General features: G+C 43.0%; 1 protein-coding gene and 1 long non-coding RNA gene across 4 annotated transcripts in view; both read left to right on the top strand.

Annotated features, from left to right (window-relative positions):
* LOC149982327 (uncharacterized) overlaps nucleotides 1–27,824 on the top strand; it is a 139,437-nt gene that overhangs the window by 28,811 nt on the left and 82,802 nt on the right. The gene's annotated exons all lie outside the window — the stretch shown is intronic.
* LOC110527469 (cytoplasmic protein NCK2) overlaps nucleotides 1–27,824 on the top strand; it is a 67,227-nt gene that overhangs the window by 36,543 nt on the left and 2,860 nt on the right. For 2 of the 3 annotated variants that reach the window (XM_021608747.3, XM_021608750.3), the window contains one exon: nucleotides 6,690–6,931. In XM_021608747.3, coding sequence (XP_021464422.2) covers nucleotides 6,706–6,931 — 226 coding nt within the window. In that variant the 5' untranslated portion in view covers nucleotides 6,690–6,705. The remainder of the gene's footprint in view (nucleotides 1–6,689; nucleotides 6,932–27,824) is intronic. The other variant, XM_021608749.3, reaches the window with a different exon arrangement.

The raw sequence follows: 27,824 nt of genomic DNA, 5'->3' as shown, positions 1-27,824 counted from the left end.
AAACAAACGTCTCCTGTATGTGTTTAGATGAGGCTGAGATCTTGACCTTCTGTCTCAGTTCTCTCCTGAGATGCCAGAGCAGGTCGCGATCTTCCAAACCCTCCTGAATAAGCCTCGGACAGCTTGTCTCCTCCATCTTCTGAGAAGAAAATGCATTATAGTTATTTCTCCATGTTGTCAGATTCCTATACTCTACCATAACTGTTTTGACTGATTTAAGGTGTGAGCAATGTTCTATTTACGGTTACAATGTTCTATTTACGGTTACAATGTTCTATTTACGGTTACAATGTTCTATTTCCCTTTTATGAAATATTACATCTCTTGAAGAACTTACCACGGCACCATGCTGGCGTTTCCACTGCACACCGAGCTGAACAGGGTGTGAGCAGACACAGCAGAGTGGTGATGGAACAAGACGACAACCTAGCGGAGTTTGTACGTCTCAGGTCAAAACATGGATAGCCATTGCTATCGATAACGATCATTTTGAAAAGATTGTCATTTACATGATTACTTTAGAGAGGAAAAACGACCGCAATGGATGTTACGCCCTCCGTTATGGATGTTACGCACGCCGTTAGAGATGTTACGCCCTCCGTTATGGATGTTACGCCCGCCGTTAGGGATGTTACGCCCGCCGTTATAGATGTTACACCCTCCGTTAGGGATGTTACGCCCTCCGTTAGGGATGTTACGCCCTCCATTGGGGATGTTACGCCCTCCGTTAGGGATGTTACGCCCTCCGTTAGGGATGTTACGCCCTCCGTTATAGATGTTACTTCCACCGTTATGGATGTTACGCCCTCCGTTAGGGATGTTACGCCCGCCGTTAGGGATGTTACGCCCGCCGTTATGGATGTTACGCCCTCCGTTATGGATGTTACGCCCTCCGTTATGGATGTTACGCCCGCCGTTATGGATGTTACGCTCTCCGTTATGGATGTTACGCCCTCCGTTATGGATGTTACGCCCGCCGCTATTGATGTTACGCCCGCCATTATTAATGTTACGCCCTTCGTTAGGGATGTTACGCCCGCCGTTATGGATGTTACGCCCTCCGTTATGAATGTTACGCCCGCCGTTAGGGATGTTACACCCTCCGTTAGGGATGTTACGCCCTCCGTTAGGGATGTTACGCCCTCCGTTATGGATGTTACGCCCTCCGTTATGGATGTTACGCCCTCCGTTATGGATGTTACACCCTCCGTTAGGGATGTTACGCCCGCCGTTATGGATGTTACGCCCGCTGTTATGGATGTTACGCCCGCCGTTAGGGATGTTACGCCCTCCGTTAGTAATGTTACACCCTCCGTTAGGGATGTTACGCCCTCCGGTATGGATGTTACGCCCTCCGTTATGGATGTTACGCCCTCCGTTAGGGATGTTACGCCTGCCGTTATGGATGTTACGCTCTCCGTTATGGATGGTACGCCCGCCGTTATTAATGTTACGCCCGCCGTTAGGGATGTTACGCCCGCCGTTATGGATGTTACGCACTCCGTTAGGGATGTTACGCCCTCCATTGGGGATGTTACGCCCTCCGTTAGGGATGTTATGCCCTCCGTTAGGGATGTTACGCCCTCCGTTATAGATGTTACTTCCACCGTTATGGATGTTACGCCCTCCGTTAGGGATGTTACGCCCGCCGTTAGGGATGTTACGCCCGCCGTTATGGATGTTACGCCCTCCGTTATGGATGTTACGCCCTCCGTTATGGATGTTACGCCCGCCGTTATGGATGTTACGCTCTCCGTTATGGATGTTACGCCCTCCGTTATGGATGTTACGCCCGCCGCTATTGATGTTACGCCCGCCGTTATTAATGTTACGCCCGCCGTTAGGGATGTTACGCCCGCCGTTATGGATGTTACGCCCGCCGTTATGGATGTTACGCCCGCCGTTAGGGATGTTATACCCTCCGTTAGGGATGTTACGCCCTCCGTTATGGATGTTACGCCCTCCGTTATGGATGTTACGCCCTCCGTTATGGATGTTACACCCTCCGTTAGGGATGTTACGCCCGCCGTTATGGATGTTACGCTCTCCGTTATGGATGGTACGCCCACCATTATTAATGTTACGCCCGCCGTTAGGGATGTTACGCCCGCCGTTATGGATGTTACGCACTCTGTTAGGGATGTTACTCCCTCCATTGGGGATGTTACGCCCTCCGTTAAGGTTGTTACGTCCTCCGTTATAGATGTTACTTCAACCGTTATGGATGTTACGCCCTCCGTTAGGTATGTTACGCCCTCCGTTATGGATGTTGCGCACGCCGTTATGGATGTTACGCCCGCCGTTATGGATGTTACGCCCTCCGTTAGGGATGTTACGCCCTCCGTTAGTAATGTTACACCCTCCGTTTGGTGATGTTACGCCCTCCGTTATGGATGTTACGCCCTCCGTTATGGATGTTACGCCCTCCGTTATGGATGTTACGCCCTCCGTTAGGGATGTTACGCCTGCCGTTATGGATGTTACGCCCTCCGATATGAATGTTACGCCCGCCGTTAGGGATGTTACACCCTCCGTTAGGGATGCTACGCCCTCCGTTATGGATGTTACGCCCTCCGTTATGGATGTTACGCCCTCCGTTATGGATGTTACACCCTCCGTTACACCCGCCGTTATGGATGTTACGCCCTCCGTTAGGGATGTTACGCCCGCCATTATGGAACTCTTATATAGACAATCAAATCTTAATGATTTCTTGGCTCAAAATCTATCTTAACGCGTTTGTCATTTTGAGGTTAAAAAAAATCAGCAGTAGGCATAGTACATCATGATTGTATAATTACAGGCAGTCTGAATATAGTGTACAAGGCCAGGCACCACAACCTAATACATGATCTTTTTTTCTCTTTATCAATATGATTTGTATCCACTTTTGTGGACACTGAATGAAGTCTTTATATTTTGGGGTGCTTTCATTTGAAAAGTCACTCCAGGGCTTTTAACAGATTGTTGATAAATACTCTTCTCATCTTTCTGTCTAAAAAACAGTACTGCCAAGTAGGAGAAATGCACTTCAGCATATATTATATTTGGCAAGAGAATCTTAGCTAGAACACATACATTTTCAAGATATCAACAATTTCAAGAATTCAACAATTGCTTCAGGAAAAGTCTAAAGACTACTTCTCAGAACCAGCACACTAAATCTGGTGAATGCCAAAGCTTCGGAAGTTAAGATATCACATCAATAGTGATGGGGGAAATTGATGCACTTACATATCGAGAATATTTTTGACGATATATTGTATCGTTTTGACTATCGCAATATTATTTTTTTGCGCTAGTTGACAGGACCTGAACCACAATGTTTTTCCTTCATAGCTTGTTCTCCATCTTCTTTTTTTAAATAGAGAGCCACACTTGTTTTCTCATGACCGTTACATTACCTGTCTCTTGTTTGTCTGCAGCAGACATATGGTGAACAATATGTTTGGACTGTGGAATCGCAATCAAATCACAGTATCGACTCGCAATACATATAGAATTGTGAGATTTGCAATACATATCATATAGGCACCTAAGTATCGCGATAATGTCATATATTTACAAGACAGTAGAACACGCGAACACAACTCAAGACACGTACATTTGTTCTGTGTTGCTTCATGAACACCTCATATCCATAACTAACACTGGCTGACAGCTGTGAGGTGGAAAAACAAGCTCTGTGAGCCCTTTAAGCCATGAAATACGAAAGTTGTAAAAAACATTTTTTGAGAGTTGGCCCTGTAATGGTCAAAATTCATGCAATTTCCTCTTTAAACTGCTACATGAAAAAAATGGTGAACTGCAACGTATAGACCTTAAGCATAATTGTGAATGTAGTTTCGTTTGGAAATGCCTAACTTTAGTGTATATGCTTAGGTTGACTTTCCCACGGAATCATCCAATGCTTGGGTTAAGAAAAGGAGCTTAGGGTACAATCAGACAGAAGTCAAGTTGACTAACTGAAACTGTATAATCAATCAAAATGGTTTAATATGCGTTGAGGTTAATATGTTTTATGGCTTTGCAATTTGCATATCTGTTTTCAGCATTAGTGCACAAAAGCAACTTTTGCTTGAAAAGAATGTACTTGTTTGTGTTTTTAACCCTGCCAGTTGATGAGAGTAGACTGACAGCCTTTATCAGGCTCTTCCTGCCCTACGCTCATGGATGAGAGAGGAAAGAATTCCAGTCGTGTGACATCAACACTCTCAGACAATAGTGGCTTTCTCTTGCTGGGTCACTGAGGTTCTTTACTTGTAGCCTTACTGAGTCATATCGATCTCAATGGGCTGTAGAAATAACAGCGAATCAGTAAAGAGACAGCCCTTGCAGCCCCACATACTTGTTTCTGGTTAAACCTATTCTTAGACTAAAGAGCACTTTCAATCGAGGAGCGCGTGCTTTTTATTCAAAGAGTTTGATCTGGGTCTGCGAAACTGTCCTTCCACGTTGAAAAGAAAGACCGTATGATCGGTGAATAAGACGGTCTCAGTCAGGCGGAGAAGTGGCCAGTGGTTAGTGTGACAGCTCTGAGGTGTGTGCATTATAATTTTTGCTTGGCGCTTGGAACCTCCCAGTCCCCCCTCCCTGACTTGTCAAGAGGCCGTCCCGCGGAGGGTGATGGGTGAGAGGGCTGGGGACTCCGGTGCCGGCTGGCTCACAGCCTCATCCCCGTGGAGGGTGTCAGGACGATGTGCGAGCGCACCTCTGACTGGCCCTGGAAGGAAAAACGGCCTGTCACTGCAATATCTCTCAGACACCACACAGTCTTGCTGGAGACACCATCCAGTAAAAGAGCACTCCATATTGTCTCTCTCTCTGGCTTTCTCATTCTCTCTCTTTCTCTCACTTTTCTACTCCCCCTTTCATCTCTTTTACTTCCCCTCATGTCCCTAATGTCTCTATCTTGGTATCTCACTCTGTTTTTCTCCCTCCCTCCCTCCCCTCCCTCCCTCCCTCCCTCCCTCCCTCCCTCCCTCCCTCCCTCTATGAATAGACACCAGTCCTTGTGTTGTTTACCCTCAGTGTGCAGCAGCACTAGATATCTCCTGGATTTGTTTGATTTATTCCTTATTAGGCCTGCAGGTGCTGGCTGCCTTACCTCTCTCTCTCTCTCTCTCTCTCTCTCTTTCCATAAGCCATGTTTTATAGACACATTTAACATAGAACAGTGCTCTGCTCAGTGTGTCACTGAATAATTCAGTACATTTAAGATGAATAAGAGAAGCTGGTAAAAAGGAGAGGAGGCTCGTGTGGTTTGGAAGTAAAGCGTGAACTCCCAGCTTAGTGGTTCCTTTGATTACTTACCTCGAGTCCTGAGTGTCACACATGCTCATTTACGCACACACACACACACACACACACCCACACACACACACACACACACACACACATGGTAGGTCTCAGCCAACCTGGATTACAGGGCAGAGAGGCTCCGCTCTGCCAGATGTCTTACAACAACAGCTGTGTGACAGACACGCGAGTGCCAAGACGAGGCCTGCACACAGTCCGTCTGAGACACACACACAGACCATAGTGGTGGATGGCACCATCCCTCTGAGAATGGCTTCAGAGTGAATGTGCGTGTGTGTGAGAAACATTCTCTCTCTCTCTCTCTCTCTCTCGTGTTTTTCTAGGGTTGCACGGAAACGGCTCACCTCATCATTTTATTCATGTGTGTGTATTGCTGGTGTTCGTCTGTGTGTGCCATTTTTGCGTGTTAAGTGCCTTGTTAACTAGGGCAGGGACAATTCCTTAGTATCGTGGCAAGGAAACAACACACAAAGTGGATTTGACTTCTTTAGGAAAACAGAGCTAATATTGTAAACAAACATCATCATGTCATCATCCAGAGTCGCATGTACTTGTTTTCCTAGCTATAGCACACAATATTTTACATCGTTTTTAAAGGGCCTTGTTTTCCTAGCTATAGCACACAATATTTTACATCGTTTTTAAAGGGCCTTGTTTTCCTAGCTATAGCACACAATATTTTACATCGTTTTTAAAGGGCCTTGTTTTCCTAGCTATAGCACACAATATTTTACATCATTTTTAAAGGGCCTTGTTTTCCTAGCTATAGCACACAATATTTTACATAGTTTTTAAAGGGCCTTGTTTTCCTAGCTATAGCACACAATATTTTACATCGTTTTTAAAGGGCCTTGTTTTCCTAGCTATAGCACACAATATTTTACATCGTTTTTAAAGGGCCTTGTTTTCCTAGCTATAGCACACAATATTTTACATCGTTTTTAAAGGGCCTTGTTTTCCTAGCTATAGCACACAATATTTTACATCATTTTTAAAGGGCCTTGTTTTCCTAGCTATAGCACACAATATTTTACATCATTTTTAAAGGGCCTTGTTTTCCTAGCTATAGCACACAATATTTTACATCGTTTTTAAAGGGCCTTGTTTTCCTAGCTATAGCACACAATATTTTACATCATTTTTAAAGGGCCTTGTTTTCCTAGCTATAGCACACAATATTTTACATCATTTTTAAAGGGCCTTGTTTTCCTAGCTATTGCACACAATATTTTACATTGTTTTTAAAGAGTTTTTGTGTTTTTCATTTTTGCCATGTAAAGAATATTGCGATAAGGGCATCGTCACAGCCCTGCTGTTAACCCCACCCTGCCCTAACAGTATGTCTCTCTGTGTGTCTCTCTCTGTTCCAGAAGGACTCCATGAAAAATGACGGAGGAGGTGATAGTTATAGCCAAGTGGGACTACTCGGCTCAGCAGGAACAAGAACTTGACATCCGGAAAAACGAGCGGCTGTGGCTCCTGGATGACAGCAAGACGTGGTGGAAGGTGAGGAACACCTCCAACCGGACCGGCTACGTCCCCTCTAACTATGTGGAGAGGAAAAACAGCTTAAAGAAGGCCTCGCTGGTGAAAAACATCAAAGACACACTCGGTGAGTTGGGTTAAGTGTGTAGGTGGGTGGACGAGGGTGGGTGGGTGTGTGTGCGTGTGTGTGTGTGTATATACGTGTGTGTAAGACAGGGCATCTCTCTGCTGTTTCCTAGGGGTGCACAGAGGCGGCGCGGCACACGCAATCTCGACATTGGGTTAAGTAGTGTGTGTGTGTGTGTGTGTGCGTGTGTTTTCTGCTGTTTTCTAGGGGTGCCTCCACAGAGGCGTCTCACCTCATGTGATTAATGCGGATGAAACACTGTTAAATGCTTGACTACCTCACACACTTACACTCTCCAGTTAGCAATGATTTCTCAAGGATGGTGATTTGTAAACAGTATGTTTAATACAGGAGACGTTTGTTTTGTACGGCATCCCTTAGGCTATTCATTATCAGGCAAGGGAAAGCTGGTGTGATCGATCAGGAGAAATTCCGGTATTGAAGCAGCTTTTGTTCAGGCATTGAAGCGTCTTTTTCCAAGGTCGGAGGAGGTAAGGACTAATTAAATATGAAGTGCAGGGGTTTTCTTGGATGGACAACAGCTAGGATTAGCTGATCTCTGGTAATTCTCACTGTGGAATAATAGGGTAGAACTCTCACCCTTATTAGGCTAATGAATTAATCTCTGTTGGTGGAAACTAAGATGTTCATACTCGCAGAGAATTGGAGATAATTTCCAATGGCGCGGAAGGGCAAGATAATGGCCGACACTCAAGAGTGATACTAGGCAATGGGAACTAGACGTTGTGATGAGATGGAACCTTGCCATCCAATGTTATCAGTGAAGAATAGACGCCTGTATCAGAAATGCACAAGATAGATGAGACGTCGCACTGAAAGATTAGGATAACTTTCTCCCACTGCCTTGCCTAGTTGTCAGAGGTCTTGACAGACAATGCATTTAAAAAAACCTGCAGTTTGCCTGTTCCCAGTGCGCGCGCACACACACACACACACACACACACACACACACACACACACACACACACACACACACAGACCTAGTTGTTTGTTGTAAATGTTCCATTGCCATACTGGCTGGCATTATCCCTTCCTTGCTAGCTAGCCAACTACGGTTAACTTACAGTCACGTCAAACAGTGCATCGAGAAATACAGCGTAGTAGCTGCATTTGCTTTGTTTAAGCTGTTTTCTAGTGACATTTATTTGGGTAGATCCATAACAATGAGCTAATGATGCACAATTTCCTGGCATAGAAAAGGTGCTCTCTCATCAGGACACTTGTTCAGAGGAGCTAGCCAACAACACAGCCAACACTACGTTTCGTTTGACCTGTTCTCTGTTGACATTTCTTTGTATTTGTCTATAAAAATGATGCTGATTCATGATTTCGACTGGCTGAGAGAAGCTGCCTGTCTGTCTTGTCCTGACTCCCGACCCCGCCAACATGTTCATTACTATGGGACAGCTGGAGATCAAATGTCAATATTGAAACAATGTTGCAAATGTCAGAGAGACAGACAGCTAGTTCAAATACAGATCTCCGCTATTGAAAACCTATTGCTATTCTGAAAGAAATGGGAGATCATGTCTAGATGCTTTTTACAGTGGAGATCGAGTTTATAAATTGTCTGGCTGGGCTGACGAGACAGTGAGATTGAACAGTGTAAATAGGCATTTCCACGTTATAGCTTTAGCCGGTGGTAACTTGTGGAATTAACACCGGATGGAATGCGGTTTTAACCAATCAGCGTCCAAGATTAGAGCCTCCCGATGTATAAATAGTGAGCAACCTGAGGGTGACTTCTGCTGCTAACAGTGACACATACTCTTCCCTATCAATCCAACTATTGATCAATTAATATAACCCCGGAGACACTGTTTAAAGGGGGAACTCTAAATCCACTACAGCTCTCTTTGTTCTCTGGGCCCAGAGCACTGAGAGCACTGAAATAATGTTGTCAGGCCTGTAGTGAGACAAAGAGCTTTTTTGGCTTTGCACGCACGCACGCACGCACGCCACACACACAAAGCCAGATCACAGGAGCATAGCTGGAATAGTTATTGAGGGTTATCTCTCTTTGAGATCGAGGCAGATGAACTGCTGTGAGGTGGGAGGCGAGTGTTACTGCTTTGTGCATTCCTCACACTCAAATACCATCAGGCTTACTGTACACCGTGATTTCTAATGCGGACACACGCTTAAACATACGCTTAAACGCACACACGCCTTGAACGCACCCACACACACGTGAACTTGCCGACGGCTGTGTTCCTGTTGTATAGAATTGGTTGCATCCCCAATGGGGATGAGTAGAAATGTCAGAACATAAACCAATCATCTCCAGCCACCTGCTACAACCTTGGCTTCCTCCAAGGGCAACCCCTGTATGCGTGTGGCTGGACCTCCATCTGTTTTCTGATTGGTTATTACCAGGGTTACTTCAACCAGTGACACGTATGCCTTCTCCAAGGCAGGTGGTGTGCCTTGTTTTCACTGGAATAACCTGAGAGACAATATTAGCTTTAGTCACCAGTTGATTTGAATCCTATCTAGTGTAAGCTTACTTATTTTCTATGTTTATTTAGTCATTCATAAAGCGGTGTGTGTGTGTGTGTGTGTGTGTTCGTTCGTTCCATCCTAAGTAATCAGGTTTGTGCAGTACATAATCATCTCTAACCACCGAGGTGTTATAATTACCAACACAACTGCAGCCCTTTGTAGTGATTGAAATGAGCTCCGTTTCTGTGTTGGAGCTGGGTCTACTGATAGAGCTCCGTTTCTGTGTTGGAGCTGGGTCTACTGATAGAGCTCTGTTTCTGTGTTGGAGCTGGGTCTACTGATAGAGCTCTGTTTCTGTGTTGGAGCTGGGTCTACTGATAGAGCTCTGTTTCTGTGTTGGAGCTGGGTCTACTGATAGAGCTCTGTTTCTGTGTTGGAGCTGGGTCTACTGATAGAGCTCTGTTTCTGTGTTGGAGCTGGGTCTACTGATAGAGATCCGTTTCTGTGTTGGAGCTGGGTCTACTGATAGAGCTCTGTTTCTGTGTTGGAGCTGGATCTACTGATAGAGCTCTGTTTCTGTGTTGGAGCTGGGTCTACTGATAGAGCTCTGTTTCTGTGTTGGAGCTGGGTCTACTGATAGAGCTCCGTTTCTGTGTTGGAGCTGGGTCTACTGATAGAGCTCTGTTTCTGTGTTGGAGCTGGGTCTACTGATAGAGCTCTGTTTCTGTGTTGGAGCTGGGTCTACTGATAGAGCTCTGTTTCTGTGTTGGAGCTGGGTCTACTGATAGAGCTCCGTTTCTGTGTTGGAGCTGGGTCTACTGATAGAGCTCTGTTTCTGTGTTGGAGCTGGGTCTACTGATAGAGCTCCGTTTCTGTGTTGGAGCTGGGTCTACTGATAGAGCTCCGTTTCTGTGTTGGAGCTGGGTCTACTGATAGAGCTCCGTTTCTGTGTTGGAGCTGGGTCTACTGATAGAGCTCCGTTTCTGTGTTGGAGCTGGGTCTACTGATAGAGCTCCGTTTCTGTGTTGGAGCTGGGTCTACTGATAGAGCTCTGTTTCTGTGTTGGAGCTGGGTCTACTGATAGAGCTCTGTTTCTGTGTTGGAGCTGGGTCTACTGATAGAGCTCTGTTTCTGTGTTGGAGCTGGGTCTACTGATAGAGCTACGTTTCTGTGTTGGAGCTGGGTCTACTGATAGAGCTCCGTTTCTGTGTTGGAGCTGGGTCTACTGATAGAGCTCCGTTTCTGTGTTGGAGCTGGGTCTACTGATAGAGCTCTGTTTCTGTGTTGGAGCTGGGTCTACTGATAGAGCTCTGTTTCTGTGTTGGAGCTGGGTCTACTGATAGAGCTCCGTTTCTGTGTTGGAGCTGGGTCTACTGATAGAGCTCCGTTTCTGTGTTGGAGCTGGGTCTACTGATAGAGCTCTGTTTCTGTGTTGGAGCTGGGTCTACTGATAGAGCTCTGTTTCTGTGTTGGAGCTGGGTCTACTGATAGAGCTCTGTTTCTGTGTTGGAGCTGGGTCTACTGATAGAGCTCCGTTTCTGTGTTGGAGCTGGGTCTACTGATAGAGCTCTGTTTCTGTGTTGGAGCTGGGTCTACTGATATAGCTCTGTTTCTGTGTTGGAGCTGGGTCTACTGATAGAGCTCTGTTTCTGTGTTGGAGCTGGGTCTACTGATAGAGCTCTGTTTCTGTGTTGGAGCTGGGTCTACTGATAGAGCTCCGTTTCTGTGTTGGAGCTGGGTCTACTGATAGAGCTCTGTTTCTGTGTTGGAGCTGGGTCTACTGATAGAGCTCCGTTTCTGTGTTGGAGCTGGGTCTACTGATAGAGCTCCGTTTCTGTGTTGGAGCTGGGTCTACTGATAGACATCCAGTGTGTTCTTAGCTCCCCCACTGGGTGCCCGTCAGTATAGTGCTCTGCCTGTGGAAACGTTGGCTCCGTTCACCTTCCCACAGAGAATGGCCTGGTGCCAACCAACCCAGCTAGGATGAAACTCAACTCCATGTCCTCAGTTCATCTCAATGGAACAGTTCACATTGGCTGCCTCGGAAATAGTCACCCTGTTCCCTACATAGTGCACTACTTTTTTTTATATACCAGAGCTCAGGTCAAAAGTAGTGCACTATGTAGTGAATAGGGTGCCATTTGGGACACAGACAGTCTTGCCAACAGGAACCTTTCAAAACAACTAAAACTATAATCTATCTTAATGTTTCTTTACGGGCTATTGAATAATCATGACATTAAACAAACATGAGTTGGGTAATGAACCAATAAGGCCCGAGGGGGTCTGGTTTATGGCCAATATACCACAGCTAAGGGCTGTTCTTAAGCATGACGCAGAGTGCCTGGCTGTAGTAGCCCTTAGCCGTGGTATATTGGTCATATACCACAACCCGCAGAGGTGCCTTATTGCTTTTATAAACTGGTTACCAACGTAATTCTCGTCATACCCGTGGTGTGAGTCCGATATACCACGGCTGTCAGCCAATCAGCATCCAGGGCTTGAACCACCCAGTTCATAATGAAAAATAAATCATGTTTGTCGAAGATGAGGCTAATTAAAATTGGTTGACATAAGGCAGTCAAGTAGATTTAATTGTGTTTAAATTAACCCTTCAAGTACAGTTGTCTGATGACGATATTTTTAAGAAATGACTCTTGCTTATCTGTGATTCTGTGAACAAGGTGGTTAACAGAGGCCTTTCCTCTTGATTAACTACATTCTTTATGAGTCTTGACACTCTGCAGACCTCATTCTGGTGTGCTACTTCCATTTGATTTGATGTTTTCTCTCTCATAATGTCATCGTATTGCGGGTCGTGTTCAGGCCACTGTAAAAGCTATAGGTCGCTGGCCAATGGCTCTATCAATACGCTGTTCGACCATTCAGGGCTGGCAGATGGACATTGTTGTTACGGATCGATTTGTTGCCATGCGAGGTATATGGTCACGTTGTCTTTGCTTACATACCTTAAGGGAACATTTCGGCATTTCGTGTATGATCAGTGAGAAAGTCCATATTGCAAATGTACGGTCCCTTACCCGACGTCCGAAATCGTTTGTAAAATTCGCGGTCGGCGTCGGGCCGTGCGGTAGGGCCGGACCTACCGGGAAGTCGTCGAATGAACTTTGTCGGACTTTCGGTTCCCGTTTAAAAAAAAAAACAAGTTTCGGACCGTTTTTCCGCCGTCCCGGACACTCCCACCAGATGGCATACGGAATCATATGGCAATTTGGCAAAACATCACGAATCGCGACGGGGCCTTATCTCAAAAACTGAAAATATTTCGAAGCCGAAACTTGGCGAGCGTAGGTTTGGCTCAAGGGGCAGTTGGCCCCGAACGGGATGGCGTCTAGGCCTCGACGGTTTTTGAGCTACGGCCATTTTTCTGGGATTAAAGGCTTAAAATGGAAGTAGAGAAATTATTTTTCCACTTCGGGTCAAAGCCAAGGAGCCTCCGGTGTCAATAAAAAAAGAACCAGCCATTTATCTATCGTCATTTAAGAGAAACGGAACAATGACAAATTGGTGATGGTCACAAATAGGCGTTTTTTTTTTTCAACGGTTACAGATCCAGTTGCAGGGTGTTCATACGAATCTTTTTAAAGTGTGCTGCGGAGCTCTGCGACATTTCTGTGATTTTCTATGATTTTCTGAAATAACACAATAACCGACCATTAGAATAGTAGGCCCAAAATGAAGCCTGCCCCACAATGTCATTTGCTTTTGAGTGACAGTGAGAGAACCGTTAGGGTGAGAAGAAAAATTCCACCACATGAATGTTCCTAAGGTCCTCCCGATCTCAACAAGCCTAACCTTGACCGTGTGGCATTAACCCTTCACAGTAAAACAGGGTTTTTGATCTCACAGATTACAGTTTCATCTCTCCCCATAGGAATACATTGCCTGCACCCCTAATTTCAACCTGAGGCCTATGTGGGTTATGAATGCCGTATGAACCTGTCTTCGGTACCAGTCCATCAGGCCACTATGAGGTCTACCTGTGTCGATTCTAAGCTTCCTGGACCAACCGGAAGTGGTTCAAATGCCCCTAAAAGTGTTTACCCATACACTGCATGCAGTTTGATAGACATAGTGCATTCAACCCTGTGTAGATCAGTCAATTCTTAACGTAAGGACTTAAAACTCAGGATTCTGTAACAGCATACCCCAATGAGGATATGTGGTGACTTATAGCTTCCTGTGCCAACCGGAAGTGCCATAATTGGTGTCTCAGGGGCTGTTTCGAAGGGTTAAAAAATTCAGATCTGTCCAAAACTTCATATATGTGATTAGGCAACCCCCATGAACTGTAAATCAGTCATTTTTCCCCAAAAAAATCAAAGGAAAAAAAAATTGCACTAAAACACAACTTGGATGGAGGGACGTATTGGGGTGCGTAGAGACAGACAGTGGCCGCAATAGTTAGCTTTGTTGGAGCTAAAAAAGAACGGTCGGACCTAGAGTTCCGAAACTTTAGAAACCTGTTCTAGACCTCCGGGCCATGGTGCGTGGCGAGTTACGTGGCTCTAGATGGTTCTCGGACCGAGAAACAGCCTCGTACATTCGCAATAACTTCAATTCATTTTTGCATCACGAAAATGACGACGTTTAGAAAAGTCTCAGAGACGCAAGGCTAGGTGCGTTGAAACCGGCTCGGCCCATAGAGACGGACCCCAAAGTTTCTGTCCGATAGCTCGTTCAAGGACCCCGTAGCAAGGCATGGAAATAAGTGGATTTTCAGCACCAATTAGGGTTTTTCTCGGACACCAAATGACCTATCGAGCCGAAACTCGGGATTCGGGGTCGCCTCACATAGGACTTCGCATAATGTCCGAACTGGACCCGCAGCTAGAACGTAACTATGTGTTTTACCTTTTTATTGTGTTTTAAACTAGAGGCGCTGTGAATTATGGGACTGCTCTGACATATATGATAGTTGGCATCTAAATGAGTAGGAAACAGTGGGTTTGGTGTCATAATGACATCTAATTGACTGATGGACACTGACTTGCTAGTTGACTTTTGTACATTTGCAATATGTTTAAACAGAGAGGGACCATCACCAAAATGGCATTCTGAAATCAACACAAAAAATGGCATCACCATAGTCTCCAGACTGTGCTGAGTTCAACGAGCTATCCCGCTTGACCGTAGCTCGCTCGGTATAGGCGCAGCAACCATTAGAATATTAGGCCCAAAATGAAGCCTGCCCCACAATGTCATTTGCTTTTGAGTGACAGTGAGAGAACCGTTAGGGTGAGAAGAAAAATTCCACCATAGGAATGTTCCTAAGGTCCTCCCGATCTGAACAAACCTAACCTTGACCGTGTGGCATTAACCCTTAACAGTAAAACAGTGTTTTTTGATCTCACAGATTACAGTGTCATCTCTCCCCATAGGAATACATAGCCTGCACCACAAAATTCAACCTGAGGCCTATGTGGGTTATGAATGCCGTATGAACCTGTCTTCGGTACCAGTCCATCAGGCCACTATGAGGTCTACCTGTGTTGATTCTAAGCTTCCTGGACCAACCGGAAGTGGTTCAAATCACCCTAAAAGTGTTTACCCATACATTGCATGCAGTTTGATAGACATAGTGCATTCAACCCTGTGTAGATCAGTCAATTCTTAACGTAAAGACTTAAAACTCGGGATTCTGTAAGTGGCCATGTCAATCAAGACATGTGGTGATTTATAGCTTCCTGTGCCAACCGGAAGTGCCATAATTGGTGTCTCAGGGGCTGTTTCGAAGGGTTAAAAAAGTCAGATCTGTCCAAAACTTCATATATGTGATTAGGCAACCCCCATGAACTGTAAATCAGTCATTTTTCCCCAAAAAAATCAAAGGAAAAAAAAATTGCACTAAAACACAACTTGGATGGAGGGACGTATTGGGGTGCGTAGAGACAGACAGTGGCCGCAATAGTTAGCTTTGTTGGAGCTAAAAAAGAACGGTCGGACCTAGAGTTCCGAAACTTTAGAAACCTGTTCTAGACCTCCGGGCCATGGTGCGTGGCGAGTTACGTGGCTCTAGACGGTTCTCGGACCGAGAAACAGCCTCGTACATTTGGAATAACTTCAATTCATTTTTGCATCACGAAAATGACGACGTTTAGAAAAGTCTCAGAGACGCAAGGCTAGGTGCGTTGAAACCGGCTCGGCCCATAGAGACGGACCCCAAAGTTTCTGTCCGATAGCTCGTTCAAGGACCCCGTAGCAAGGCATGGAAATAAGTGGATTTTCAGCACCAATTAGGGTTTTTCTCGGACACCAAATGACCTATCGAGCCGAAACTCGGGATTCGGGGTCGCCTCACATAGGACTTCACATAATGTCCGAACTGGACCCGCAGCTAGAACGTAACTATGTGTTTTACCTTTTTATTATGTTTTCAACTAGAGGCGCTGTGAATTATGGGCCTGCTCTGACATATGTGATAGTTGGCTACTAAATGAGTAGGAAAAAGTGGGTTTGGTGTCAATTGATATCCATTTGGTGTCATAATGACATCTAATTGACTGATGGACACTGACTTGCTAGTTGACTTTTGTACATTTGCAATATGTTTAAACGGAGAGGGACCATCACCAAAATGGCATTCTGAAATCAACACAAAAAATGGCATCACCATAGTCTCCAGACTGTTCTGAGTTCAACGAGCTATCCCGCTTGACCGTAGCTCGCTCGGTCTAGGCGCAGCAACCATTAGAATAGAAGGCCCAAAATGAAGCCTGCACCACAATGTCATTTGCTTTTGAGTGACAGTGAGAGAACCGTTAGGGTGAGAAGAAAAATTCCACCACTTGAATGTTCCTAAGGTCCTCCCGATCTCAACAAGCCTAACCTTGACCGTGTGGCATTAACCCTTCACAGTAAAACAGTGTTTTTTGATCTCACAGATTACAGTGTCATCTCTCCCCATAGGAATACATTGCCTGCACCCCTAAATTCAACCTGAGGCCTATGTGGGTTATGAATGCCGTATGAACCTGTCTTCGGTACCAGTCCATCAGGCCACTATGAGGTCTACCTGTGTTGATTCTAAGCTTCCTGGACCAACCGGAAGTGGTTAAAATGCCCCTAAAAGTGTTTACCCATACACTGCATGCAGTTTGATAGACATAGTGCATTCAACCCTGTGTAGATCAGTCAATTCTTAACGTAAGGACTTAAAACTCAGGATTCTGTAACAGCATACCCCAATGAGGATATGTGTTGATTTATAACTTCCTGTGCCAACCGGAAGTGCCATAATTGGTGTCTCAGGGGCTGTTTCGAAGGGTTAAAAAAGTCTGATCTTTCCAAAACTTCATATGTGTGATTAGGCAACCCCCATGAACTGTAAATCAGTCATTTTTCCCAAAAAAAATCAAAGGAAAAAAAAATTGCACTAAAACACAACTTGGATGGAGGGACGTATTGGGGTGCGTAGAGACAGACAGTGGCTCCAATAGTTAGCTTTGTTGGAGCTAAAAAAGAACCGTCGGACCTAGAGTTCCAAAACTTTAGAAACCTGTTCTAGACCTCCCGTAGATGGTGCGTGGTGAGTTACGTGGCTCTAGAAGGTTCTCGGACCGAGAAACAGCCTCGTACATTTGAAATAACTTCAATTCATTTTTGCATCACGAAAATGACGACATTTAGAAATGTCCCAGAGTCGCAAGACTAGGTGCATTGCGAACGTCTCGGCCCATATAGACAGACACCCAACGTTTCTGTCCGATATCTCATTCAAGGACCCCGTAGCAAGTCATGGAAAATAGTGGATTTTCAGCACCAATTAGGGTTTTTCTCGGACACCAAATGACCTATCGAGCCGAAACTTGGGATTCGGGGTCGCCTCAGCTAGGCCAACACATAACATAAGAAATGGACCCGCAGCTAGAACGTAACTACGTGTTTTATGGTTTTTTTATGGTTTGTACCGAAGGCGTTGTGAATTTTGGGCCAGCTCTGAAGTATGTAATAGTTGGCTACTAAACGAGTTGGAAAAAGTGGGTTTGGTGTCAGTTTGTATCAGTTTGGTGGTCAGAATGATATCTAATTGACTGATGGACTCTTGTCCACTTGACTCTTGTACATTTGCAATATGATTCTATAGTGAAAAAACATCACCAAAAGCGACATTCTGAAATCAACCCAAACGAGCGATTGAGATGACCCAGAATCACTGCAAAGCCATCCCGAGTTCATCGGGCCAGTCAATTTCACATTCCTGCAGGATTTTTATAGCATGACAAATTCGTGATGGTACCTGCCCATTAAAACATATTGCAAATGCACAGTGACTTTGAAAAAGTAAGAAACAAAAAAAAATACATCTAAAATTTTTTGAGCATGACAAATTCGTGATGGTACCTGCCCATTGAAACATATTCCAAATGCACAGTGACTTTGAAAAAGTAAGGAAACAAAAAAAAATACATCTAAAAAATTTTGAGCATGACAAATTCGTGATGGTACCTGCCCATTGAAACATATTGCAAATGCACAGTGACTTTGAAAAAGTAAGGAAACATAAACAAATTCGATAAACAAATTCGTGATGGTACCTGCCCATTGAAACATATTGCAAATGCACAGTGACTTTGAAAAAGTAAGGAAACATAAACAAATTCGATAAACAAATTCGTGATGGTACCTGCCCATTAAAACATATTCCAAATGCACAGTGACTTTGAAAAAGTAAGAAACAAAAAAAAATACATCTAAAAAATTTTGAGCATGACAAATTCGTGATGGTACCTGCCCATTGAAACATATTGCAAATGCACAGTGACTTTGAAAAAGTAAGGAAACATAAACAAATTCGATAAACAAATTCGTGATGGTACCTGCCCATTAAAACATATTCCAAATGCACAGTGACTTTGAAAAAGTAAGAAACAAAAAAAAATACATCTAAAAAATGTTGAGCATGACAAATTCGTGATGGTACCTGCCCATTGAAACATATTGCAAATGCACAGTGACTTTGAAAAAGTAAGGAAACATAAACAAATTCGATAAACAAATTCGTGATGGTACCTGCCCATTGAAACATATTGCAAATGCACAGTGACTTTGAAAAAGTAAGGAAACATGAACAAATTCGATAAACAAATTTGTGATGGTACCTGCCCATTAAAACATATTCCAAATGCACAGTGACTTTGAAAAAGTAAGGAAACAAAAAAAAATACATCTAAAAAATTTTGAGCATGACAAATTCGTGATGGTACCTGCCCATTGAAACATATTGCAAATGCACAGTGACTTTGAAAAAGTAAGGAAACATAAACAAATTCGATAAACAAATTCGTGATGGTACCTGCCCATTAAAACATATTCCAAATGCACAGTGACTTTGAAAAAGTAAGGAAACAAAAAAAAATACATCTAAAAAATTTTGAGCATGACAAATTCGTGATGGTACCTGCCCATTGAAACATATTGCAAATGCACAGTGACTTTGAAAAAGTAAGGAAACATAAACAAATTCGATAAACAAATTCGTGATGGTACCTGCCCATTAAAACATATTCCAAATGCACAGTGACTTTGAAAAAGTAAGAAACAAAAAAAAATACATCTAAAATTTTTTGAGCATGACAAATTCGTGATGGTACCTGCCCATTGAAACATATTGCAAATGCACAGTGACTTTGAAAAAGTAAGGAAACATAAACAAATTCGATAAACAAATTCGTGATGGTACCTGCCCATTAAAACATATTCCAAATGCACAGTGACTTTGAAAAAGTAAGAAACAAAAAAAAATACATCTAAAAAATTTTGAGCATGACAAATTCGTGATGGTACCTGCCCATTGAAACATATTGCAAATGCACAGTGACTTTGAAAAAGTAAGGAAACATAAACAAATTCGATAAACAAATTCGTGATGGTACCTGCCCATTGAAACATATTGCAAATGCACAGTGACTTTGAAAAAGTAAGGAAACATAAACAAATTCGATAAACAAATTCGTGATGGTACCTGCCCATTAAAACATATTCCAAATGCACAGTGACTTTGAAAAAGTAAGGAAACAAAAAAAAATACATCTAAAAAATTTTGAGCATGACAAATTCGTGATGGTACCTGCCCATTGAAACATATTGCAAATGCACAGTGACTTTGAAAAAGTAAGGAAACATAAACAAATTCGATAAACAAATTCGTGATGGTACCTGCCCATTAAAACATATTCCAAATGCACAGTGACTTTGAAAAAGTAAGAAACAAAAAAAAATACATCTAAAATTTTTTGAGCATGACAAATTCGTGATGGTACCTGCCCATTGAAACATATTGCAAATGCACAGTGACTTTGAAAAAGTAAGGAAACATAAACAAATTCGATAAACAAATTCGTGATGGTACCTGCCCATTGAAACATATTGCAAATGCACAGTGACTTTGAAAAAGTAAGGAAACATAAACAAATTCGATAAACAAATTCGTGATGGTACCTGCCCATTAAAACATATTCCAAATGCACAGTGACTTTGAAAAAGTAAGGAAACAAAAAAAAATACATCTAAAAAATTTTGAGCATGACAAATTCGTGATGGTACCTGCCCATTGAAACATATTGCAAATGCACAGTGACTTTGAAAAAGTAAGGAAACATAAACAAATTCGATAAACAAATTCGTGATGGTACCTGCCCATTAAAACATATTCCAAATGCACAGTGACTTTGAAAAAGTAAGAAACAAAAAAAAATACATCTAAAATTTTTTGAGCATGACAAATTCGTGATGGTACCTGCCCATTGAAACATATTGCAAATGCACAGTGACTTTGAAAAAGTAAGGAAACATAAACAAATTCGATAAACAAATTCGTGATGGTACCTGCCCATTAAAACATATTCCAAATGCACAGTGACTTTGAAAAAGTAAGAAACAAAAAAAATACATCTAAAAAATTTTGAGCATGACAAATTCGTGATGGTACCTGCCCATTGAAACATATTGCAAATGCACAGTGACTTTGAAAAAGTAAGGAAACATAAACAAATTCGATAAACAAATTCGTGATGGTACCTGCCCATTAAAACATATTCCAAATGCACAGTGACTTTGAAAAAGTAAGGAAACAAAAAAAAATACATCTAAAGATTTTGAGCATGACAAATTCGTGATGGTACCTGCCCATTGAAACATATTGCAAATGCACAGTGACTTTGAAAAAGTAAGGAAACATAAACAAATTCGATAAACAAATTCGTGATGGTACCTGCCCATTGAAACATATTGCAAATGCACAGTGACTTTGAAAAAGTAAGGAAACATAAACAAATTCGATAAACAAATTCGTGATGGTACCTGCCCATTAAAACATATTCCAAATGCACAGTGACTTTGAAAAAGTAAGGAAACAAAAAAAAATACATCTAAAAAATTTTGAGCATGACAAATTCGTGATGGTACCTGCCCATTGAAACATATTGCAAATGCACAGTGACTTTGAAAAAGTAAGGAAACATAAACAAATTCGATAAACAAATTCGTGATGGTACCTGCCCATTAAAACATATTCCAAATGCACAGTGACTTTGAAAAAGTAAGAAACAAAAAAAAATACATCTAAAATTTTTTGAGCATGACAAATTCGTGATGGTACCTGCCCATTGAAACATATTGCAAATGCACAGTGACTTTGAAAAAGTAAGGAAACATAAACAAATTCGATAAACAAATTCGTGATGGTACCTGCCCATTAAAACATATTCCAAATGCACAGTGACTTTGAAAAAGTAAGAAACAAAAAAAATACATCTAAAATTTTTTGAGCATGACAAATTCGTGATGGTACCTGCCCATTGAAACATATTGCAAATGCACAGTGACTTTGAAAAAGTAAGGAAACATAAACAAATTCGATAAACAAATTCGTGATGGTACCTGCCCATTAAAACATATTCCAAATGCACAGTGACTTTGAAAAAGTAAGGAAACAAAAAAAAATACATCTAAAAAATTTTGAGCATGACAAATTCGTGATGGTACCTGCCCATTGAAACATATTGCAAATGCACAGTGACTTTGAAAAAGTAAGGAAACATAAACAAATTCGTGATGGTACCTGCCCATTAAAACATATTGCAAATGCACAGAGACTTTGAAAAAGTAAGGAAACATAAACAAAAAAACATCCCAAAAAATGTTGGGTAACCAGCTGCATATTTTAGATCACAAGCTTGAATTCTGAGCATGACAAATTCGTGATGGTACCTGCCCATTAAAACATATTGCAAATGCACAGTGACTTTGAAAAAGTAAGGAAACATAAACAAAAAAACATCCCCAAATTTTTTTTTTGGGTTACCAGTTGCATATTTTAGATCACCAGGTGCACATTTCAGGTCACCAGGTGCACATTTCAGATCACCAGGTGCACGGAGGAAAATATTTACTTTTGACTTTGACTTTTGACTTCCTATGACATCATATTGCAAATGGAGAAAACATATGCCTTATGCACAAGTAAAACAAAAAGAAATATGTAATACAAGTTGACCAAGGTATAGTTTGAGCAAAGTAAAGTTTGAATTTTGAGCATGACAAATTCGTGATGGTACCTGCCCATTAAAACATATTGCAAATGTACAGTGACTTTGAAAAAGTAAGGAAACATAAACAAAAAAACATCCCAAAATTTTTTTTTTGGGTTACCAGTTGCATATTTTAGATCACCAGGTGCACATTTCAGGTCACCAGGTGCACATTTCAGATCACCAGGTGCACGGAGGAAAATGTTTACTTTTGACTTTGACTTTTGACTTCCTATGACATCATATTGCAAATGGAGAAAACATATGCCTTATGCACAAGTAAAACAAAAAGAAATATGTAATACAAGTTGACCAAGGTATAGTTTGAGCAAAGTAAAGTTTGAATTTTGAGCATGACAAATTCGTGATGGTATCTGCCCATTAAAACATTGCAAATGCACAGTGACTTTGAAAAAGTAAGGAAACATAAACAAAAAAAATCCAAAAAATTTTGTTGCACATTTTAGATCATCAGTTGCACGGAGGAAAATATTTACTTTTGACTTAGACTTTTGACTTCCTATGACATCATATTGCAAATGGAGAAAACATATGCCTTATGCACAAGTAAAAAAAATATGATAATAAAGCATGACTAAAGTATGTTGATAAAGTTCTTATACATGTGTTATTGACACAAAAATCGAAAGAATTTTGAAAAAAGGTCAAGAAAGCACTTTTTTAAGGATGTATGAAGTTTTTTACCAAATTTTGACATTTTTGACTTTTGACTTCCTATGAAATCATATTCCAAATGGAGAAAACATATGCCTTATGCACAAGTAAAAAAAAATATATATATATGATAATAAAGTATGACTAAAGTATGTTGATAAAGTTCTTATACATGTGTAATTGACACAAAAATCGAAAGAATTTTGAAAAAAGGTCCAGAAAGCACTTTTTTAAGGATGTGTGAAGTTTTTTACCAAATTTTGACATTTTTGACTTTTGACTTTTGACTTCCTATGAAATCATATTGCAAATGGACAAAACATATGCCTTATGCGCATGTACTTAAAAAATATATATATATGATGACAAAAGTATACTCATACAGTACTTACCCATGTGTAATTGACAAAAAACTCGAAAGAATTTCGAAAAAAGGTCCAGAAAGCACTTTTTTAAGGGTTTTTAAGTTTTTTTTAAAAAATGTCATTTTTCAAAATTTGGCTTTTGGATGTTGACTTGGGTGCCATTTGCAATATGAAATGCCCCGGTGGAACGCACACGCCCCCTATTGGAATTTTGAAGTGTTACAATTGGCAATTGCCATATGGCATTTGCAATATACTTTGCATGAATCAACGCCAAATTGGGTGGTATTGACCATCGTGTATATGGTTTGTCCAATGCCAATATACCGCCATTTGTTTTTGTCCAAATCAGGGGGGTATTCCCTTACAACTTCAGGGGCCCGATGTAGTATGCTGCTCAGGTAGGGGAGACGACGTGACTTCTAGCTAACCAGAGGGTTGCTGGTCAGTGGTAAATGTTAGCGTTTTGAAAATGTGTCTTTTCAAGCTGGTCGCATTGCAGGCCTGATATAAAGATCAAACTACGTTGTGTTTTGTCGGGAACTTGTGAGATGCGTTTGACAAACACTCGGCTTACTCCCAGCCAGATGCAGCTACTGCTGAAGTTTCTTCCTATCTGATTGAAGAGAGTTGTCAAGGGAATTGTGTCTGTGATGGGCGATCTGAGGACAGTAGAACAGACGGAGAAATGGCTGCTCAGACAAGAATGGCTAAGGCTTGATTTGACAAGTGACAGAGAGCGACGGGGAGCCGTAGAGGGGTGTAGAGTTAAACGACTAGAGTATTGTCTGGGAGACGAGCACTCTCGCCTCCTCTACTCCCTCCATCCTACCAAACTATCTTCCTCTCCATCTTCCTCCATCCCTCTCTTCCTCTAAGTACACCCACACAGCTTTCCCAGCTATCATCCAGAACCGCCCCCCCCCCCCCCGCCATTTACAGAAAATGAGTTCCCGTCAAACCTCAGATAATCATCTTACTCTGTTATTCATCAGTGATTGTGGGGTAGATATAGGTAGAAATAGCCTAGGTATTCGTTTACAGTATATCCTCCTTGTGCTGGAATTCAATTTCAGACCGAGGCACGGAGAAGAAAATCAGCTTAATGAAAATTGAATAAAGCGAAAGTTGTTGGCGAGTGATTCATTGGTCTCATACCACACCTTAAGTGAAGTGTCTCATCAGGAGAGAGAGGAAGGAGGGGGAGAGAGAGACAGAGTGGGAAGAGGGAGGGAGAGAGAGACATCGTTGGAGGAGAGAGAGGAGGTAGGAGAGAGAAGAGGGAGCGAGTGAAAAGAGCGAGACAGACCAGGAGAGAGCGGAAGAGAGCATCGCTGCTTTCATGGACACCAAGTGCCACCTGGGCTCACATTCTTCTTGTGGATCACACTGCTACTTAATTGGTCCACCGCCCACCATGCCATTATCTATTATTAGAGACCATCAGCTTTATATTCCAAAGAGAACATTCTGACTAAGCACGGCCTGTTCCATTCATCAGCCCATGAAATGGGCCTATATCTGGGATTGATACTGAATAGCTTGGCATTCACTTCTCATCAAATGACTTTCTTTTCTCACTCCCCCAGTACCACTGCAGTAGCCATACATGATTAGTGTTACTCTGCAATCACCATTGTGCTACATTGAACAGTTGTCCCCAGGTCCTCCACATTGCTTCCCTGCAGCGAGCTGGATGGGGTTGTCCCTGGCCTGTTCTCCTTAATCAGCGTAAATTAAGAGCGTATGGTTAAGCATCCATGAGTCAGCTGTATGGGTCCACACTGGGACTCGCCTTGGGCCTGGTGGAATTGATGGCTTGGTGAAGGCTCAATTGAATGGATGACTTGGTGTGGGCCCAGTTGAATGGATGACTTGGTGTGGGCCCAGTTGAATGGATGACTTGGTGTGGGCCCAGTTGAATGGATGACTTGGATTGGGCCCAGTTGAATGGATGACTTGGTGTGGGCCCAGTTGAATGGATGACTTGGTGTGGGCCTAGTAGAATGGATGACTTGGATTGGGCCCAGTTGAATGGATGACTTGGTATGGGCCCAGTTGAATGGATGACTTGGATTGGGCCCAGTTGAATGGATGACTTGGTGTGGGCCCAGTTGAATGGATGACTTGGATTGGGCCCAGTTGAATGGATGACTTGGTGTGGGCCCAGTTGAATGGATGACTTGGATTGGGCCCAGTTGAATGGATGACTTGGTGTGGGCCCAGTAGAATGGATGACTTGGTGTGGGCCCAGTTGAATGGATGACTTGGATTGGGCCCAGTTGAATGGATGACTTGGATTGGGCCCAGTTGAATGGATGACTTGGTGTGGGCCCAGTAGAATGGATGACTTGGTGTGGGCCCAGTTGAATGGATGACTTGGATTGGGCCCAGTTGAATGGATGACTTGGATTGGGCCCAGTTGAATGGATGACTTGGTGTGGGCCCAGTTGAATGGATGACTTGGATTGGGCCCAGTTGAATGGATGACTTGGATTGGGCCCACTCTTTATTTTTTTGTATTTTACCCCCAATTTCAATCTTTTCTCATCGCTGCAACTCCAACTGGCTCGGGAGGCGAAGGTCGAGTCATGCGTCCTCCGAAACAAGACCCACCAAACCGCCGCGTTCTTTAACCCGCCCGCTTAACCCAGAAGCCAGCCGCACCAATGTATCGGAGGAAACATCGTTCACCTGGCAACCGAGGTCAGCGTGCAGGCACCCAGCCCGCCACAAGGAGTCGCTAGAGCACGATGAGCATAGTAAAGCCCCTCCCCCCGGCCAACCCTCCCCTAACCCGGACGACGCTGGGCCAATTGTGCTTTACAATTGTGCTTTAGGCTCTCAAGGCATTTCCTCACGATTTATGCCTACTTAATTAAAAAAAAAATCTTTCAGGTTCCAATTAGCGCTTGTTGTTGTCTAATTAGTATTGTCACTGTCACTGTGTTGCTTAGTGGGGGCGACTGTGAGTTAGTGTGTCGTTACTGTTGTGGTGTGTGAGCGCAACACAGAGTACCTTGTTTGTTGTTGCATGCTGCAGAGGAATGAGCATGAAAGTCATGGATCAGATGTCAGTTTGCTAAGGAAGGAAGGTGTGTCATCGCTTAGAAAAGTTGTGTGTGTTCATAGACAAGCATGTGTGTGTAAATGCCAATCTCCCTGCCTGCCACTTGATCTACAACCCTTGAAATGCCATCGGCCCTACCATGTAAAACAACAGCCCAGTACGCTCCAGTATGTAAAGCGAATGTTAGCTATTTCCTTTATTTCTGTGAAAGCTATAAATAGTGACTGTGCCTCCTCCTCACAGTTTGTTGTGTGAGGGGTGGAATGGCCTGTTGATGGGGGATAGTTGTGACAGGGGCTAAGTGATGGTATTTCACCCCCCCCCCCCCCCCCTCCCCTCCCACCTCTCAAGGTCACTGAAACGGAAGCAGCTTCTTACCCCAGTTTTCCCTGTGACGCTGCCACTGGCCTTGCTGTGTCATGATGGAGGCTGATTCATGGAGACGAGGGCTGTCTTCTCGTCATTTCAACTCTGAGGGTGTATTATTCTGTTTGTTGTGGGTCTTATTTGACTCAGTTGGTCCGTTATGCTGTTCGTCTCCATGCTGTGTGTGTGTGTGTTTTGTGTGTGTGTGTGTGTGTGTTTGTGTGTGTGTGTGTTTCTCAGTATGATGATCTAGGCTAGCCTATGATTGAACCAGTATCTGGGCAAAGGATCCTCTTCCGGACCAAAACAATACATTGAAATGTTTATTTAGTTCTTTGGAAGTACATACCGGGCGTAACGGCAGTAAATGACAATAGTTGCAGGCAAACCGTATTTAGTGAGTGACATGTATTTTAACATTCTAGCGCTTGCAGACCGTGTGAATGGTAACTTTCTGGGCAGAGAGGAGATCTCGTCATTTACATCGACTCCTCTTTTCCACGAGGGTAGTACTATTACAGGAGACCCGGGAGGAGGTCTATGATTTAATCATGTTTTTCTGGTCCCACCGGCTTTGTGTCATCATGTTATCTGTGTTGCGTGTAACTGGTCATGTGTAAGCTATGTGATGCTTCCCGTGAGCAGGTGTGTTTGTAATTGTGAGATGAGTTCCACATTTGAATACAAGTGTATGTCTCTGTGTGCGTGCAGCCCATCTCATCTCCAGGTTTGCGTGCTCTTGTATGTCTGCTAAGAACGGAGTGTTGCTGTTCACTCACAACAAAGACCCTCCTTGGTTGGCTGCGTGCTCCGTCAGAGCAGAAGGCCAGTTAAGCGTCAAGAACACAGAAGGTCAGAAAGCCTCGTTGTTTCATGCATGAGATGGGGAGTGGAGGAAGAGATGGGGGAGATGGAGGAAAGGGGTTGTTTGTGACCTTTCGGAGTGCTCCCCTACCTGGCTGAGAGGGTTGAGGTTAATTCTCTCCGACACTAGGCTTTAAATGGCAAGGATTCTCTTCCTTCTGCTTGCATTAGTGATTCTCTATATTGTCTTAAATAAATGTGTAAATGTTCAGAGAGCGAGTTAGAGGGATTGAGAGTCTGAAGTGAAAGGAGTAGTCTAATTTTCCGGGAGTAGTTTACAGTGGGGGACCGGTTTGGGGGGTTGTTATTAAAAGAGGTTAAAGGTTAATATTTTCCAGCAAGAGAGCCAACCGAACAAATGGCACCCTATTCCAAATGGTACCCTATTCCCTACATATGGCAATACCTTTGACCAGAGCCCTGTGTTTTGACCGAGGCCCATAGGGCTCTGGTCAGAAGTAGTGCACTATTTAGGGAATAGGGTGCCATTTTGGATGCAATCAACGTCCACCCTTCCGACCACCTCAGTGTCATCCGAT

The sequence above is a fragment of the Oncorhynchus mykiss genome, chromosome 7 (genome assembly GCF_057628025.1).
Source record: "Oncorhynchus mykiss isolate SJ-2025 chromosome 7, ASM5762802v1, whole genome shotgun sequence".
Lineage (NCBI taxonomy): Eukaryota > Metazoa > Chordata > Actinopteri > Salmoniformes > Salmonidae > Oncorhynchus > Oncorhynchus mykiss.
This window is presented reverse-complemented; position numbering and strand designations above follow the sequence as displayed.